The sequence below is a fragment of the Colletotrichum jinshuiense genome, chromosome 2, assembly GCF_051148585.1.
Source record: "Colletotrichum jinshuiense chromosome 2, complete sequence".
NCBI lineage: Eukaryota > Fungi > Ascomycota > Sordariomycetes > Glomerellales > Glomerellaceae > Colletotrichum > Colletotrichum jinshuiense.
In genome coordinates, this window is record NC_139309.1 from 2,642,807 (window position 1) to 2,661,552 (window position 18,746).

At 49.0% G+C, this 18,746-nt stretch overlaps 6 protein-coding genes across 6 annotated transcripts; 3 read left to right on the plus strand and 3 right to left on the minus strand.

Moving 5' to 3' along the window:
• Position 1: 1 nt before the first annotated feature.
• Positions 2 to 2,042, minus strand: EsH8_II_000711 (P-loop containing nucleoside triphosphate hydrolase protein; the record flags this gene model as incomplete). Its single annotated transcript, XM_083264009.1, has 4 exons — positions 2 to 646; positions 700 to 1,370; positions 1,428 to 1,692; positions 1,767 to 2,042. The coding sequence occupies 4 exons, from the start codon at positions 2,040 to 2,042 to the stop codon at positions 2 to 4; spliced, it is 1,857 nt and encodes a 618-aa protein (XP_083121331.1).
• Positions 2,043 to 3,483: 1,441 nt separating this feature from the next.
• Positions 3,484 to 5,154, minus strand: EsH8_II_000712 (uncharacterized protein; the record flags this gene model as incomplete). The annotated part of the gene is made up of 6 exons (XM_083264010.1): positions 3,484 to 4,053; positions 4,111 to 4,319; positions 4,378 to 4,519; positions 4,581 to 4,680; positions 4,733 to 4,860; positions 4,918 to 5,154. 6 exons carry the CDS (start codon positions 5,152 to 5,154, stop codon positions 3,484 to 3,486), a joined length of 1,386 nt encoding a protein of 461 aa, XP_083121332.1.
• A 1,403-nt stretch (positions 5,155 to 6,557) lies between these two features.
• EsH8_II_000713 (uncharacterized protein) lies at positions 6,558 to 8,582 on the plus strand (the record flags this gene model as incomplete). Its single annotated transcript, XM_083264011.1, has 4 exons — positions 6,558 to 6,591; positions 6,692 to 7,300; positions 7,359 to 7,433; positions 7,489 to 8,582. The coding sequence occupies 4 exons, from the start codon at positions 6,558 to 6,560 to the stop codon at positions 8,580 to 8,582; spliced, it is 1,812 nt and encodes a 603-aa protein (XP_083121333.1).
• Positions 8,583 to 10,634: 2,052 nt separating this feature from the next.
• Positions 10,635 to 11,872, plus strand: EsH8_II_000714 (uncharacterized protein; the record flags this gene model as incomplete). The annotated part of the gene is made up of 3 exons (XM_083264012.1): positions 10,635 to 11,222; positions 11,277 to 11,726; positions 11,786 to 11,872. The coding sequence occupies 3 exons, from the start codon at positions 10,635 to 10,637 to the stop codon at positions 11,870 to 11,872; spliced, it is 1,125 nt and encodes a 374-aa protein (XP_083121334.1).
• A 1,592-nt stretch (positions 11,873 to 13,464) lies between these two features.
• On the minus strand, positions 13,465 to 14,421 carry EsH8_II_000715 (uncharacterized protein; the record flags this gene model as incomplete). Its single annotated transcript, XM_083264013.1, has 1 exon — positions 13,465 to 14,421. The coding sequence occupies one exon, from the start codon at positions 14,419 to 14,421 to the stop codon at positions 13,465 to 13,467; it is 957 nt and encodes a 318-aa protein (XP_083121335.1).
• Positions 14,422 to 15,648: 1,227 nt separating this feature from the next.
• EsH8_II_000716 (HET domain-containing protein) lies at positions 15,649 to 17,979 on the plus strand (the record flags this gene model as incomplete). The annotated part of the gene is made up of 2 exons (XM_083264014.1): positions 15,649 to 15,829; positions 15,917 to 17,979. 2 exons carry the CDS (start codon positions 15,649 to 15,651, stop codon positions 17,977 to 17,979), a joined length of 2,244 nt encoding a protein of 747 aa, XP_083121336.1.
• Positions 17,980 to 18,746: the final 767 nt, after the last annotated feature.

The following is an 18,746-nucleotide window of genomic DNA, read 5'->3' on the forward strand; positions in this document are numbered from 1 at the left end:
TCTAAAGAGTCATGTAGTAGTATCTCGTCGCCGCATCGTACTCTAGCAGCACCTCCGCCTCCATCTGGTCAACGCTCACAACAACATGACGCCACATACTCAGCTCGTACGAGTCGGCCATGAATCCGGGGAGAACCATTGCACAGAGATACTTTTCTCCTTCCGTTCCATTGCCGTCTGCCCCAGCACCGCTCACGAGATTGCCGGTGACGTCCCGCGCTTTCGGACCAGCGGCAGAGTGAGGGCACATGACAGCAACCATGTTCATCCCGGGAAGCCCCAGAGGGAAGGTCGACGGAGGGTTCCAGCGGACGACCATGCCCGGGCGGATGCGCTCTTTGAAAGGGGTCCCGGCTGCTTCGGGGTCGGGGTCGACGCTGGACGAGAGGGACTCCTGGTTCATGGCTGTCCGCCGGCCCTGTCCCGGGGGCTCTGGCTCACCCTTTGGCTCCGGCTTCTGCGCCGTGGACTTTTGCGAATCAACGTGCAAGCGCCAGAATTTGGCCTGGAATGCGCGGGCTTGGTCCGGCGTCACGCCCTCGGTCTTCAGGCACCGAGTAAGGAACTCGGGCGTCGGAAGGCGGAGAAGAAGCCCCCCGGTCTCGAAGGGGGCAAGGACATCGCCCGAAATGGCGGGGCTTCCAGACTTGAAGAGATTAGTCAATGTTGTTCATAACACGGCGGGCTGAAATCGCTTACATTGCTGCCAACCCAGCTCTTCAGCTGTTCGTTTGACCATGTGGCGGGGACCTCCGGATCATATGCCTGAGGCTTCGCCTTGGGTAGCAGAACCCGCAGCATCTCGGCATACTTGAGCGTGTTCTTGCCGGCGCCTGCATCCGGAAGACTTGGGTTCACGCATGCCATCACCACGGTCTTGCAGCTGCGCCGGCCGGCGGGATCAAACACATGCTTGAGGATCTTGGTGAGCGAGCTCTGCCGGAACGGGATGTGCGTCGGCTTTTTGGGCTTCCCCGTCAAAGACGCCGCGTCAATCGTCGCTCTGCCTCTAATGCAGTCTTTCAGGACCGACAGACTGGTGTTGATCTGACGGGCCTCCTTCATGCGGTCGGCGGTGTGGTTGGCGACGTCGCGAGCGGCCTCGGAGCCCGCCAAGTCGATGAGGTAGAGGATTCCATCGTCGGCTGTCGGCATGGACGGGTTCTCGATGCGCATGCGACAGATGGCGTGGGAACGCGAGGAGGCGTCGTTTTTGAGCGTTGACGCTGTGCGGCGGAAGCTCGCGGCTTTTTCAATGAGGTCGAGCAATGTCGCTGCTTCGGTTACTTCGAATTCCAATGCCCCGGCAAGCTGCGTGACGCCAAATGAGTCTTCGAGAATGGAAATAGGTTTGCGGGAGTTCAGAAGGTCTGTAAATGGTACACATCAGTGGGGTTTATCTAACACATGAGGATTGGAGGCCGCACCAAACGCCGAGTTGCCGGCCAACTCTATGATGCACGCGTACACTTTGCGCTCTCCTTCCATACTACCGCTCATCAGGGATTCGGCGACCAGTCGCTCTATGGCACTGACGGTGAAGGTCTTCCCTGAGCCGGTCTGACCGTACGCGAACATGGTGCTTACACCGCCGCTCCATGCCCAGGGAACCAGTGGCTGCACCAAGTCCTTGTAAATCTGTTCGGACGTGTCGTCTGGGCCGTAGGCTCGATCGAGACGTACTGAAGTGGACTGGTATGCCGGAAGACGGTTAACATTATACCCAATGGCCAAAGATGGCCAAGGCCGAAAGTGGTGTGTCTTACGATCAGCGTTGGGGGTCCCAGGGGTTTGATGTGCTTGCGGATCTGGTGGATGTCAACGGCGCCGTTCCCGCTGTCCCGCGGGAAGACACCGCGGATGAGGCCGGCAGCCACTTCATCCTCCAAGACCGGGCGGAGCCGAGCCGCAACCACCATGTCCGGATTGGGGGTAGTATTCAAATCCTCGGGACGGGAAAGGTCTTCTTTCGCCGCCTTCGCACTGAAGGCTTCGACCGAAGCCTGGTACCAGGGGGTGTGCTTGATGTGGTAATCATCCATGGCGACGAATTTGAATCTCAATAGAAAACAATGCTGTTTATGCCCTGTATTCAAGGCTCTATCCTCAGTTGTTCTTGGACGCTCGTATCTTATATTCTTGAAGAGTCACCGCTATTGTCCGCTACAGCCCGTGGTGTTGTTCGCCCCCCGCAGTTTTGTTGACAACGGTTTAATCCCTGCGAGTTCCAGTGATTCGGTTGTGAAGCCACAACTGAAGGAAACTCGGTGCCTAGGATCGGTCAACCAGGCAACCAAGCACCACCCAATGAGGCCAGTGAGACACCCAGTCAAGGGAGACTCCCTGTGCAAGATGTCCGATTGACAGCTGCCTGGGAGCAAGGATAACAACGAGATATCGGCACCGACTTACTAAAACGCCGCAGCCGTTATCAATCATTCATACCTAGGTGGAGGTGTTGTGGAGTCTTAGCGACGCCAACTCAATCGCTGACTATTAGACAGTGAATAAAAAGTTCTTACAATTGGATGCCTACGCAGCCGAGAGTGACGTTCGACGAAGTGAGATTAGACATGCCATGAGCGATTTCGCGCGCTGCTTCCTCGGTGCCTGAACAACGCCGCACCTCTTGGCAGATGTTTCAAATGCGACTTTTCTTTGTCGCTCGACAACTGACAAGATATCAGGCAGACGTAATACCAAAGCTCCCGTTTCCGCATCATAATAACCTTTCCTATTGCTGCCTATTTTATCTCTTTCCAAACATGAGCTCGTGCTCAATGGCAATAAAACGCGTAGCGCGAGACTGATGTTGGCCGAAATCAATGCACAACTGGCATGTTACGGGATGCACACGTTTTAATAGTAAACAAGATGTCCAAATGCAAGAGATTTAAAGGCTATGACGCTTGGCGACCTAATCTGTTTCTTTATTTATCAACCACTGGTGGCAGAAGCTGATTCAGGATCCGGGTGTGACTTTCACTTTACTTAGTAAAGCAAAGAAAGACATTCACAATGGGAGGTCGCAGACTTTGTATTAAATGCGCCGACGATCTTGCAAGGCTTCAGTATTTATATATGGGTTGTGAGCCAGGTTGGGTACATCGATCGAAACAGAGCGAATGAACACTCTCGAAGTTGGAGCTAGGATGCACACAATGATGCACTGGATCCATACAGCGCTCATATGAAACAAAAGACATCTTCTGGGTCGGTCCTCCTCATAATGATGATAAGAACAGCTTTGTCATTAGAATTGGAGAAAATATTGTAGGCTTTCTACAATGCATCACCCATCGTGTGTCAAATACGACATATGAATGCAGTCTGCGCAAGGAATGAAGTCGTAAGTTTTTATATATTCTCTTAACAATAGTGTACATCCCATACATCTAGTTTATAAGCCAATGCCAATTCCCGTAGAGAATTCGGGTATCAAAAGTACGCCGAAAATGCTATATTACACCCACCCATGTTCCATCAAAACTGATTATTTGGATTATATCCGGACGACGCTCTCTTGGGACCCCTCGCAAACGAGAAAGTCCTAGGTGACAGGCTCTTGTTTACGCTGTCTCGATTACTAGATGGCTGGACCACCTCGGTGGTAATTGCAACCTCAACATCTTTTCGGATGTTGTTGTTCTTCCGCCGGCTGCTCTGACTTCTTCTCGTGCTGTTCGACCTGCTAGCAGTAACAGGCTCGCCCTGCGGGTTCGGGTCGCCCCAGGTCTTCAGATCCTGCATTTTGTACTCGTTGACCATGCGCTCTTCGCTTTCGTTAAAGGTCACGTTGGTAATTGGGTATGCCGAAGGAGGGCCACGGCCTCTCCAGCTTTGGTTACTGCCGGCCCCAAAGGTTCGAAGTTCTTTAGGGGTAGCGTTTGTGAGTTTCTGGGTCGACCGCATGGAAGTCAGAAGGGAGCCGAAGACGGGCCCCAGCCATAACTTGATGATTGAGAAGACCATCGGCAGGTTGGCTGTGATGACAGCGACGAATGTCTCGCGGACAGCCCATGAACCAGCGAGCTGGGCACCATTTTGAGGATCCTAGATCCAAGGATGTTAGCACGAATGCGATACGCGGATGCACTGGAATATACTTACAGTGACGATAAGGATGCAACGCAGGGTAGCGCAGACGATAACAAAAAGTCCACCGCTGAACAAAAAGAGCAAGCCCCATTTCTTGATGGGCTTGAGTTTGGCTTGCCACAACATAGGGAGCGGGATAGACAGCAAGTATAAGTCCGTAGAGACGTTGAAGGCTAGGTAGACCCATACGACCTGGTTGGATACGGCTGGCTGACAGACATCTACAAGAAGTTAGATTAAGAGTGAATCGCACGTATTGGCGAAGGGTTAATATCTTACTTCCGGGGTCGGGATAGATTTGCCAATTCTTGTGGAAGGGCCGGCATGAGAGAAAGAGATTCATGATAACGACGATCCAGCTGACAATGAGAAAACCAAATCCAACATAGATACGAATTCGATAACCACGACCCAAACCCGCCTACGATTTAGTCAGATACATAACGCCTCTTAGTTTGTAAAAGAGGACGATTTCAACTTACTGTTAATCGAAGATAAAACACTAGCAATGATGCCTTTAGTGACCACAGCAAAATGGAGTAACTGGACCATCCACATATTTGGATGATGGAGCCGACCACTCTTTTCAACAGAACGTCAGTCAAAGTAATGGTTTTGTGAGCAGTAGTCATACCTCAGCCGATACTCCTCGCTGTCCGGTGACAATGTGGCCCTTTGCTCGTCGGTCATGCCATTATTGGCCATACCCTTTGCGATTGCGCCAACAGAATGCGCAAGACCAGTCTCGATGGCATAAAATAACTAACCATGACCGAGTCAGCTACCGCAAAATCTACCCCGAATTTGAAATAGACATACCGCTCCAACCCAGACCAAGTAGTCATCGGCTTGAAGACCTTTGAAGCCGACAGCTCTAACTCGCGCGTAGGTCCTTAACATGGTAAATAAAATGCCTACTGTCAAAAGTGTCCACGCTTCTATCGTGAACGACTGCATGGCAGCGGCGGCGGCAGCGGCGGCGGCAGCGGCAGCAGCAGCAGCAGCCTCCGCCGCGGCGGGGTCCATGGCTGCAGGGTCGGAGGACGCAGCGGACATGTTGAAAGCCTGGTCAAAGGCCTCTTCTGCACAAATGAAATAAGAGCATTGGACTTAAAGAGAGAAAACGAACAGGGAGTTTAAGAGAGTTCATATAAAGGCATGTGGACTTCCGGGGTGCTCGTTTTGTATAACCTCCTGGCGATGCCCTTCTATACAGCACCCTAACCCTGAGCCGATCGACATTCATCTACGCCGAAAAGTTGCCGATCCCAAACCATAGTTTTGGTTGAGCTCCATCGGTGCTGGCACCCTCCTGCACCTCCTGGGCTGTGCCACATAGAGCACGCGTTTGAGATCGCCTTGGACCTGAATCGCTACCATAGAAGTGGACTGTAGGGCCGGGAAACCCGAAGTCACCGAACATCAGGGTTACTTTTCATTTTCCGATGTCTGTCAAGTCAGGCTCGGTGCTACCCTCTTTCCGCATCTTAGATCAATGTATTGGGTGGAAAAGAGAAAATACCTTCAAGTCTCGCTACTGATATCGATGCATGATGACATTCAATTACCGGACGAGCAACCTTGCCAATACTCTCTCACGCCCCCTGGGACAGAATTCTAAAGGATCAAAGCATGTAAAATTCCCAGTCCGAAAGGGGTTCATTGCCCTGGTCACATAACGGCCCGAAGTATCATTTATGACCAGTCGAGATATTTTCGCATGGCAGTAAAATTCAGGTGAAGACTAGTCTTGGCTTCACCCGTCGCTCCCCGGAGAGCTTTGCCATATACGTGCACCGGAAGCAGGGGTTGTTGTCTGTCATTTGAGCTTTGCGCTGAAGACTGACTCGTGGCTACGTAGCATCGCCGTATATCAAGGGTAGCATTCGTTTGCTCAACATGGCACAACCGTTGGTGCACAGAAATATCGCTCCAAAGCCCATTGGCCCCCTCGTGTTTTTCGATCCTCATTACTAGCTGTTACCCTGGCGAAAAACATCCAATCAAGGTTGCAGGCGCGGGGAACCCAGGGAAGCTGCCGATATTCACGACAGATGTTAATCACTCGCTGACTACGCAATCCTCAATGTAACGACAGGAAAATTGAACACACTTGCATCGCACCATCGACCGTTGGAGGTGGATCCAGAGTTCGCTCCCTTGGGAGTCAAATATAGTAAATTACCGCCAAGACTGCAGTGAGCGACGAATTCAGGGGCTCGTAACCCTGCGTAAGCTTCTCAATTAGGAAACCCCAGATATCCCGGTGGCGCCGCTTAGCCTATCACCTTCCCAAGGCAGAAGATCGGCATTCGCTGACATCTGGGGGAGCCTGTGACCAGACATGAATTGTGGCGCAAATCGGGGTTCATCAAGATCGTTTCCCCAACGCGTCAGCATCCGTTTCTAGCACCGACCATTCTGTTATTCCTTCTAGGAGCAGGTTCACGGCGGAAGAAATGGAGAAGATTGATTGTGTGGTTGTAGGTGCCGGTAAGTCACTATCTCGCTATAGTTCTGGATTTGATCCTTCAAGCTACATATACGTTTGGAAAGAGTTCGAGAAACACGAAGCACTAATGAAATGCTACAGGCTGGTACGGCTTAGCTGCGGCGAAGCAGTATCACTGCACGCATGCAGAGTCGTCTCTGGTCGTCTTCGACTCTCAGTCCACACTTGGTGGCACGTGGGCGGAAGAGCGCTTGTACCCAGGCTTGAAAAGCAACAACATGTTGGGAACTTACGAGTACCCGGATTTTCCCATGGACAGTGAGACATTTAAAATTCAAAATGGACAGCATATTCCCGGCGAGACAATCAATACCTATCTGAAGGCATACGCGAAAAAGTTTGGCATCATCGACAAGATCCGCTCCAGCCACAAGGTCTTTGTGGCAGAGCACCAAGAAACAGCTGAAGGTGGATGGATACTTACCGTATCAAACGCGAACAAGGAAGAGACAAAGGTCTTCGCTCGTCGTCTCATCGTTGCAACCGGCATGACTTCAGAACCTTGGCTCCCACATTTTGAAGGCCAAGAGTCTTTCGGCGGCAGGATCTTCCATGGGAAATATTTCCAACAGAATGCCGATACTCTGAAGACAGCAAAGACAGTCACTGTGTTTGGCGCCACCAAGTTTGCATGGGATGCGGTTTATGCATATGCGACTGCTGGTGTGAAAGTGAATTGGATCGTTAGATGTAAGTGAACAAGTTGCCTCGTTTAGAGGACGGGCGGTTCGACTGACTTGATGGCTAGCAACGGGTCATGGTCCGTGTTGGATGTCGCCTGCATATGTTACGCCCCTCAAAAAGTGGATAGAAAAGCTAGCCAGTATGTGTCTTGCGGTCTGCTATTGACAGGATTGGTGTCAAGCTAACGTCTGTAGACACGCGGGCGTTGACTTGGTTCAGTCCTTGCGTGTGGGGTGATGCTGATGGCTACACCGGCACACGAAACTTCCTCCATGGTACCCCCATCGGGCGCGGCATTGTCAATTCTTTTTGGAAAGTTCTTGGCGGCGATGTGATGACGCTTAATGCCTACGATGCTCATCCGGATACGGCCAAGCTGAAGCCATGGACAGAGGCTATGTTCACCGGCACCAGCTTCAGCATTCTCAATTATGAGACCGACTTCTTTGAGCTGGTCAAGGGCGAAAACATAACAGTCCATCTTGGCGAAATTGATCACCTCAGCGCTGGCAAGGTTCATCTTTCTGATGGTACCGAGTTACCGGCCGAGGTATTGCTAGCCCATACCGGCTGGAAGCATGTACCGCCTATCAAGTTTCTCCCGGAGGGCATTGAGAAGGAACTCGGCATACCGCATGAGGTTATGCAAAATGCGCCGCGCGAAGACCTGGCTGGTCAGACAGACCTCGTCGAAAAGGCCGACAAGGAAATCTTGGAGCGCTTCCCCCGACTCAAGGATCAACCTGTCTGGAACAAGGACTATGTTCCATTGACAGACCAGAAGGGAATAGACAGCGATGACAAAGTCACACCCTACAAAACTCTTACGCCCTACATGCTTCATCACTTCATTGTCCCACCCTCAGAGCGCTTCCTACGCACTCGCGACACGGCATTCATCGGCATGGTCAGTAACTTCAGCAACGTCATAACAGCTCATCTCCAGGGGCTGTGGATCAGTGCATACTTCGATGGCCTTCTTGCCAATGATCCTGCAGCCGCCGTAGGGGACGAATCGGCGCTGAAAAAGCTGCAGTACGACACAGTACTGTTTAACCGTTTCGGCCGCTGGCGCTACCCTACAGATTGGGGCACCAACAAGTGCCCCAGCTTCATTTTCGATGCAGTGCCCTACCTCGATCTTTTGCAGCGCGACCTGGGGCTTGTCCCGTATCGAAAGGAGGGCTTCATGGCTGAGGTTTACTCTCCTTATGGGCCAGAGGACTATCGCGAGATCAACGAAGAATGGCAGAGCAAATTTGGAGCTTCCAAGGTTGTGTCTGAATAAGTAGGCTATTCTTTAGCTTATTGGATTTGTTCTAAATTTTGTTCGTCTTTTTTTTCTTCGGATTCTACTTCGGATTCCGAAGCACTTGGTAATGATGTCACGGACAAAGGAGAAAGATACAATGCTATGTCAGTTATTTTAGCCAAGACCAATGATTATTTGTGTTTTTCACAAATCGATTCAGCGCTTCGCATTTGTTTCTCTGGAGAATCCTTGTGAAGCCCCGACATATCAACCAGAGACAAATTGCCGGACAGCGCACATTTTCTGGGACCACGCCGACTAACAGTTTATGGGATATTCCTGTATTCCTGCGTTCCTGTATGTTGGTTTTATCAGCAAGGTACTAATTCAACATCATAAAAAAATAGCTGGGCCCATGCGCAGCAGAAATCCAACCTGCATACGATACACTATCACAGTAGGGCTGTTGGGCTTATGTAATGTGATTTGATTCCATTGGATTAAATTAACATTCCTTTCTACTTGAAGAAAGCCATTTGGGTCATGGAAAAGGCAAAGATTCATCATATAGATTTTATCCTTTATCTGTTGTAGCTATGCAGTTGATTTGGCGTATAGGCATAAATTCGGATGCCTTAGTCGGCCGCGCCAGCCCAAAACTGGCCATATAGGAACATAATACCGCTTATGAGGAGATCTACTGGTGCAATGTGAATGAAGACAAGTATTAAATGGAGGGTACGGTTACCACGGTAGAGGCTCGGGTGTGGAATGGTATGATAGGCAAAATAAAACCAGACGCAAAACGGAGCGGAACTTCAGAGTGCGGCGGTAATTGGAGAGCATTACGAGATTCTCCTTGTTCCTTGATCATGGAGTACTAGGCCAGCCTGTCATTGGCCGCAAGGTGCTGATGGGTGTCTGCAGCCTGATTTATGTCATACCCTCGCTACCTCCCTCTTGACCTATCATGCTCCATAAATCCCGGCTCTTTAATGCATTTCTGCCTAGAATGCATCTGAAAAGGTTAGGGCCTCTCACTACATTGTGTTAAACTACAGTTACATACACAGGTTAAAGACAGACGGATTACGACGCATCGACTGTCTGTGGTGATCACGTCAGCTTACGTGAACCCGCCTCGGCGCAAGGCTGGCTACAAAGACTGGTGTGAAGCACCAATAGTTTCACGCAGATATGCCGAATCCTAAATTGTGCGAGCCAATCACAAGGTAATTTTAGAATCAAATGTCAGCTCGTGCATCCTGGCTACAATCATTATCTGCTGGCTTTGTTGAACGCCAATCATATACGCACACACACAGACCGAATTGTTGTTCAAAACGCCACTCTGCAGACCATTCTGATATGTTGTTTGGCAAACCCCCTGCCGCTGACATGGGCGGCATCTCACGTTTTGTAATTAAGACATAAGTGTATGCAGGAGAACCAAATGAAACCTTGGTCGGTTATGGTTGATTGATGCGGACCTACAAGGACTGTTACTTTAGTCTACTTAGGATGTGTATACGAATGTACAACAGAGGAAAGTAGCTATCAAGAAACCGTGAGGCTGAGATGACTAGCTCTTACGCCAAGTATGCAGCCCATTCAGCTTTCCAGATTTGGTACACACAACAATGTAGGAGCCAAATTAGCTGCATTATGGGGGCCGCTACATTGAAACAAAGTCTCATTTATCATAAAAAGACCTGCGTATGTACATGGACAACATAGAGGGCTGATTTTGCTAAGTATCGCTGTCTGCCCTCCATACATCTCAAATCTTTAATACAGCAGTCGCTCTATGTGTTTCGTAATTGTAATGAAGACCGTTGATCGTAGGGAGCTTTGTGCTTTGTTGCCTGCCAACCAATTCACTTAGATTTCTTCGGGCAATTAGGGGCTGAAACCTCTTATTGATTACAACAAGTCCCAGGCCATACATAGGCAAGCTCTGTGAATAATTCGACCAAAAGCACGACCTTTCATGTTACCGCCCTTACAATCGCTGAAATATGCGGAATCACGACGCTTTTACATAAAATAAATCCCCTTCACCAAAGGCCATACACTCATATTAGCAGCATGGCTACCGTAGACATCCCCATTGGATGCCAAAACCCTGGCCTAGCCCCCCAGGAGCAGTTATGCTGCTACTCAAACAACCAGACACAACATCCTTGCCAGACCTTCATCGGTCCCAATCCGGGAGACACCATCTTGGCCAGTGCGTGTCCTAGTGGTAATTGCTTGAAGGATTGTCAAAACCCTATGACGCTTTACGGTGGTGTCACCACCGAGGACAGCATTCTGAATACGGATACCATCCGGATGTACATGGCTTGTGTCGCCGTGCCCGCTATCGCGGGCTATGAGGCCAACGACATCCTCCTTCCCGACCAGGCCACGACAGTTAGACAGTTCATACCGCCTGAAGACGCAACTGAAGATAACCTAAGGGGGGTAACAGCTACAGTGACAGAGTGTTTGACGCAGACCTGTCTAGCTGCGAGAAATGGAAGTCTCTGTTACGACCAATACTGCGCACCGACAAAACTTCTAATCAACGGCACGATGCCAAACCAAACAGCCATCAGTCAGTGCTTGTACACTCTTTGCTCAAACGGTCTTGAGATCGTACCCTTTGCAAATTCAGACATTATTGGTATCGGGGTAAGCAAATTAAGTAGCACGATACGTGGAGCTGCTGATCTAAACCATAAATAGATATTCTCATCGTACGTCCTCCAACTCCTTCTCGTCTCAGTTCTCTGGCTCGGTCTAGTAGTTAGGAGCCTAGTGGGGTGGAGGAAGATCAGGCGACCGAATGCGACTAAGCAAGCGCAAGAGGGGCCGGCCGAGGCCCGCGGTGGCAGGCAAACGCGAGTACCTCGCGAGAGCTGGCTCCGTTTCCTCCTCGAATTCCATAAGGCGCAATGCTATTTCGCCGGCACACTGATGATTGCCATATTCGTCTCCGGCATCATCAAGATCGACGTCGCTATGATTTACCTGCTCCTCCCCTTGACCATGAATGGCGTCGTCCCCGTCGTCTTTGCCTATATCATGCTCGTCTACAACCGCGCCTGCTCGTCTGCCATCACTTTTCTCACCGTTGCCGTCTACATCCTTTCCACCGTGGCTTTCTGGATTCTCTACATCAACCTCAGATCTCTCGTCACTACCAACGACCTGACATACAACGTTTTCGCCCAGTACATGTACGGAATTTCCAGTATCGACACTTGCGGCGGCTTATCGGCCTTGGCAGCTTGCCCGGACAATTTGCTCTTGGGACGAGAAAAAGCGATAGGAGCAATTAAGCTGCTCAGGTTCATACCTCCTTTGGTCTGGAGTATCTCGACGGCAATACTTTTAGGCGTCCTTACTGCTGAAGCATGGACACAAGTTGGAAAGTATCGATTACATGCTAGAACTTTGTCCGATCAGACCACGTCCAACGCAGCATACATCACCTCCAAAACGATACGTGTTGCATTTTGGTTGACAACGTTTGCATCAATCGGATGTGTTGCACTGCAAATGTCCCTCTTGTCTATCACACTGTCTCTAGATATGTTCGATGCCAAAGACTGGGGATTTGGCCAGGTTGTAGCAGTCACTATATGGGTCCCGCCTGTATTTGATTATTTATATGTACTGTTGAGTAAGTGACGATGCTTAGTTCATGGGCGTCAGCACCGATTGCTCAACCCGATTTTTTGACCGTGTGGTGTTGCTGACCGCTTTTAGGAAAACGAGTGATAGGCATGAGGAAGTAGAAGATACAATAGTTAATGATAGGTACATCAAAGAAGTAGATATTAGGATAAGAAGGGTATGGTTAAGCCTATCTATCCTTTGAGGTGATTGTGAGGTGGCTGAAATTTACGTCGAAGTCGGATCTATATTCTAAATGTTGTACAAACGCGGGAATGCAATGCCATTGCGGTACGCTACCTACAAGGGTAGCTCATACACCCAAAGAAATTAAAACTGAGCAACAGAAATATCAGGACATGCCCTTATGGATGGACAAGAAACTCAAAGACAGTACTGGAACTACGAGGCTTCAGTTGACACGGGCATCATTATTTCCGGTGCTTGTGTTCGTTTTATTTATACCCTAATTACGTGAGTTTGTCTTATGCGAAATTTCTCTCTATTTTCTCATCACTATTCCTTTTGTAATTTTATTTCCTGTATGACAGTCAAAAATCACTTAGTAAGAGGGAAGACCACTTTCCACTGCTTTTCCTTTTATATTTCAAAGTTTCTAACAAAACATATCTCACTGGGATTGATACAAATCAGGATGCAAGTGTTTGGTTTTATTGCTTTCTTCGCCGGTGACAGTAACAGTATAGGGTTTGACCTAAGATTGTCCTAAGAACTACTCAGCCTGCAACTTAATATGACAATTTTAAACTACTCTCGAAATGAACATCCTTGACAGGCTTGTTGAATACTCTGTCGTACTTGACTGGGAATATAACATATGCCTCTTTAAATCCATGCAATAGAGGGGCTTTCCAGTGCTGCTAATACTAGCTGTCAGAGAAGGAATCGAGGATGACGTCTGCACGTGGTGTCAACCATAGGCATGCCGCCGCCGCTGCAATGGCATCTAGGAATTATTTAGTCCGATATTCTGTTATACTACACCTAGAAGGCACCTCCCATAAACAGATATTTTGTTACCGAGGAAATATTTTGATTACCACTAAGCTTTACTTTGTCCAGCGGATCAAACAATCAGTTCATACTAAACCTACAATACTGAAGGACCGGCGCAGTCTCAAAACTGATGATACACAATGAGAAATACAAGAAGCATATTGCTTTTCTATTTTACATAGAGTATATGGGTCCTCATAATACGAGAAGCCAACAACGACAAGGCCGGCTCGCGGCCTTACTCTCCTTTCTCGTGATGAGCCGCACGTTTCTTCTTGAGGGTATCATTCAACATTTTGAACTGCAGCCACTCAGGCATACAATCAAAGAACGCACTTTTTACCACATGCGTAAACCAAGGTGACAGATCCAGCATTCCCCTCTGGGCCGCCCTGCCCGCTGTCTTCATGACAGCCTGCGCAAACTGTCTACCTTCTGATCCCGACGACAAACCAAGAGGGCTCGTTGGAGTCTCCACACCGCCGACAACGAGGTGGAGCACATCCACTTTCATTTTCTCAACTTTCATCTCTCTCGCAATGGCATGGCTGAAAGTCGAAACGAAGCTCTTGGTTGCGGAGTACATCGCCTCCCCCGGGATGCCTGATCTTCCAACCGAGCCCACGTTGAGCATGAGAGAAGGGCCATTCTTGGCGAGGATGGGAATCATCAGTCGAGTCAAGTGCGCCATAAAGCGTATGTTGAGGTTAATGGTTTTGTCCACTTCCTCGGCGTTGTACTCGTGTAGTGACCTGGTTGCGGGTGGTTGCACAGGCATGCCTCCAACGTTGTTAACCAGAACTGTAACGTTCAGATCAGACATCTCGGCGACCGCAGCTTGCACTTGGTCAGGCGAACTGGTAGCCGCGTCGATGACGAAAATGCGGACTGCAATGTCGTTTTTGTGACGACGTAGGCATTCCGATTCGATAAGAGCACGGGATTCCTCCAGTTCATCTTCGTTGTGGCCGAACAAGACGATGTTGAAACCGCGAAGAGCAAGCTCTTGTGCGCAACCCATTCCGATGCCTGCAGACGGGCCGGTGATCAACGCCCAGGATTCATGCGAACCCTTCTTCTGGTAGCGGGTGAATGGCACCGAAGGTAGAATCCATGGCGCGATTGCGTCGTAAAGTCGGTAGCAAGAGTAGAGAACCCAAACGAGGCCAATTGCCTTAAGAATCTGTTCAAGCATGATGTCGAGAGTCTTTAGAAAGGGAGCAAAGGAGCAGATTATTGCGATGTAGCTAGAAGAATTTCAGGGTTTCAAATGGGATGGGCCTAGTGTCTTTACCGACATGAGCGACGGAAAGTTCCAGCAGGCGTGCCACCAAAACTACTAGCTAGTTTGGGACCTTTCTCCACGTGGAGACACTAGGGCCGCGCTTTGATGTTACGACCCGAATCGGTTGGTGCTTAACTTAATTATTTTATAATAGTAATTATAATTCCCTAGCTACTTACTACTCATAAATGCCTTCAAATATAATGTAACAGAAGGCTGATAGTGACCAATTGTGGCAATATATCAAAAGATCCATCAGTGCAAGCAACCATGTTTGCGCTGCTGTCAACACTGCTTAAGGACCACACGGACTGCGCCTCACGCCAATTGTATGGCTGTCCCGTTACATATAACGTCATTGTAACTATATTTAATAAAATCGTTATAAAGTCTTATAACCTAGGCAGTAAAACGCTCTTCTAATTAAGGAGAAGATTTAGGTTTAACTCCTATGGATCTACTCTGTGAGTGTCCGACTTTGATATTAGACTTGGTCATGTGGATGGCGGCTTAAGAGAGATCTCCTGTTCTTTCTTATCTCTTTCGTTTGTAAACTATTCTTTTTCAGGCGGTTCCGCTGGCTGCGGCTATATTGCCGTTCTACAAAGGATTTATGCATGTCATCGAATTCCGTCGCTCCCTGAGAGGCTCTTCCACCCTTTCCCTTCTGGGATACCCTAATTACCCTCCGCTTATTGGTTAGGTAACTAGGCGAGCTCCGATGCTACGCTGACATCTGCTTCACTCAAATTAACCCCTCTCCATGGCTTCTGACCTCGCGGGACTTACCTGTCTATTGATTCATCACATCGAGGTTCATAGGACATACCGTGGGCTGTGCAAACCTCTTTAGCATAAGGATTTGCTAAATTGTAGTGAAATAGCAGCTCCATATCCCGGAATTCTTCTTTGTACGCCATTTGCCTTCGTTGACTTCTAGGGCTCAATCGGCAGTAGACATCATCATTCATTCTCCACGTGAGTAAAAAGAGGCTTATGGACTCCCTATGCCAAGCATGCTCTGGCATGCTTGGCCTGGGCGATGCGAAAAATCACCGCAAATGGAAAAACAAGGTCGATATCAATTTCCAACGTTGGTCTGAGAACGCTCTTGCCGGCTCCTGTCATCTCTGTACAATGCTGTTCTATGCAGCAGCCGGTCCGCATCACCAAAAATTTATCGAAGCTCATACGGCTGCCACATATGAACTTTCTGGCAGCGGTCTAGGGAGGAAAGTCAGAGATTTTATCGATACCAATGAAGGAAACTTTAAGTATCTGGCATTGGTGGAAACTTTAAGGTCTGATTCTCACAAAAGTAAGTGGATTTTCCCAGGAGAAGAATCCCCGGTCAATAACTACGTAGATATGATTATGAACCGTCGTTAATCAGCTGAAATTATAGTTCAACATCGCGAGCAGCTGGAGAGACGCATCGGACCTTCCACAATAACAGCGGAGACGATTCGCCAGATTCTTCAATGGATGGACGAGTGCTTAGAACATCATGACACCTGTAAACAGTATCAGAATCTTGCTGGTGACGAAAATGGTCTACCCTTGCGTCTGATCGATGTCGATCCCAAAGGAGAATACCTGAGCGGCGACCTGTGGAAGGTCAACATCAACCTCCTCTCTTGCGAAAAAGCAACGCGTACCTGTATCAAGCACTCTCAAGAAATCGCATCGACAAGTCTAAACGGCGTCAGGTACCTGACCCTCAGCCATCGATGGGGTGATACGGCACCAACCGAATTGACCTGGGATAACTTGGATGAGTTTTCGAAGCAGATTCCCATCTCAAATCTGTCCAACACCTTCAAGGATACCATCCATATCACTCGTTGCTTGGGCTTTCGTTATCTCTGGATAGACTCCATCTGCATCAATCAAGCCGACCCCGTCGAGAGAGCAAGTGAAATCAGCCGTATGCAGAGCATCTACAGATACTCACAACTCAACCTCTCAGCCACCTCTGGGGAAACGGGCCTCATCTTCCAACGGAACCCTATGTCCGTACTGCCTATTCTGCGGAAAAAGGACACGGCAAAACCGTGGTATTCCAAAGCTGCCGCAGAAGAATATCTTATGATTTCTGCTGGCCCATGGGAAACATTTGTTGATCTAGGACCACTGAATAATCGCGCCTGGGTGCTCCAGGAACGATTACTTGCGCCTAGAGTCTTGCATTGCTGCCACAACATGGTGTACTGGGAATGCCCTTGCCTGCGCGCATCCGAGGTCGACCCTCTCGGAGAAACGGACTATGACAAGGTAACTAACATGGTCGATTACCGGACCAATATCAAGAGCGAATTTGTGACGGCGTCGATGAACCCCGACACTGTCCAAGGGCACAATACCCCATCATCAATGGATTACTTCGACCTTTTCCATCTTATCGTCAGAGCCTATTACTCCCCTAAGGAACTGACATATTCGCGCGACCGGCTTCCAGCTATCTCTGGTATTGCGAGGTGGTTTATGGTACGCCGAGGCCTTCCTCCTGAGAGCTATCTCGCGGGTCTCTGGCGAGAGACGCTACCAGAAGGTCTTCTGTGGCATTTTTTCAAGCCTCCCGAAAATGAATCAATCCGTGACCTAGCAGCCGCGCCGTCGTGGTCATGGGCGAGCGTATTCGCCAACGACAATATAGATATAGGGTCATGGAAAATGAGCGACTCTCGCCCTCTCTTCCAGGATCTTCAAACCATCATCGTCCCTAGCAACGGCGACCGCTTCGCACAACTCGAAGTCGCGACTCTGAAGTTGCAAGTCAGCGTTATACCTATCGAGCGCGAATGGAGAAACGGTGCTCCACATATACGTTTGTCTGGAGAGAGCAAGTGGTACAAAGAATCGCATGATCCCTGGTCGGTCAAACCGACAACATTTGAGGAGAAGCTTAGGAGCAGCATCCCTCGTCTCAGCCACCGCCTGGGGCTGATGTCTTTCGACCAGTTTATCGCATCTTATGAGAAGACGACCACTCGATCATACGCAGAGGTGAGATGGGACACGACGGACATGCTATGGGCAGATGAGGCATCTTATCGCCCACGTCAGCTGTATATGGTCCCAATCGCTTGGGACAGGGGTAAGGGATCGCTGAGGAATATGGAAAACTGGAATCTGGTTATCAAGGGCCTGATACTTCACAGACTCCCAGGCAAGGGTCAGTACGGGAGGGTTGGGATGTTTATGACGGCGAGTTACGACTACCAACAAAATCCAGAACTTGCCAAAGGCATCCTGCGACGCATACCAATGCAGGCACTTGTTAAATTCTCGGACGGGGCTATAAGCAAACAGTCTCGAAACGGGCGACGACTAAAACCTCATCTCGTTGCTGACGTTTCCCAGCCCAGCACCCGGGAAGAAGGTTCAAGGATGGCAGCGAATCTGATAGGGCCGGAAGACCACTTAGGGATTAATGATGATGGATTAAGTTCGATTGAGATTCTGTGAGTAGTTTCCAGTAAGATGAGACTACCAGCCTACAACGGCCAGCTTGTCCGCTAGTTAAGTCAACTTCAGACCATTTGATAGCAACCGATACTTCCTTTAATTTACTAAGCTATTATAAAGTTATCTTTGGGTATCTCATGCTTATCCAGCCCAAGCCGGGTATCCAATGTTGATCGTACGGCCGTGTCTCCATGTATAAACGTAGGAGAGGACAGGACTTCGGACTTACAAGACCAGGTGTAGTTATTTGGAATTGCGTAGCAAGCAGGTGAGGGCACAATAGTATGCAATATCGCCCTTTGAGCCTTCTCGAATGGAGATTTCTATATGCTCCTCCGCAATAGAGATTTCAGGTAAGAGCTTCAACTTGTGATGGAGGGGGTCCAACCTTGCAGTGACATGCTCGGGTCTGCTATCGAGATCTTGACTGCCGGACCTGATCTTATAGAACATACGATCACGCTTTCAGTCAAAGTCAACTCGTCTATGTCGATAAAGTGAAAATTAAATCGGTTTCTCACGTAATTGTGTTAAAACTACAATGACGCATGTCTTAAGCAATGCAGAGGTGATATTCTATCATCGTCGCACTGAGACGCATGTAACATTCCTGAGAATAGCCCGCACTAAAGTCTTAATGCCAGGAAGCATGAGGTGCTTTCTCATTAAAGCCTCGGAAACTCCCAGTCTCTATATGTCTTTCTAGCAAGTATGACGCGTTGAGAACATTGAGGAAGTTGAACGAGAGTCCTGGCCAAAATTGAATT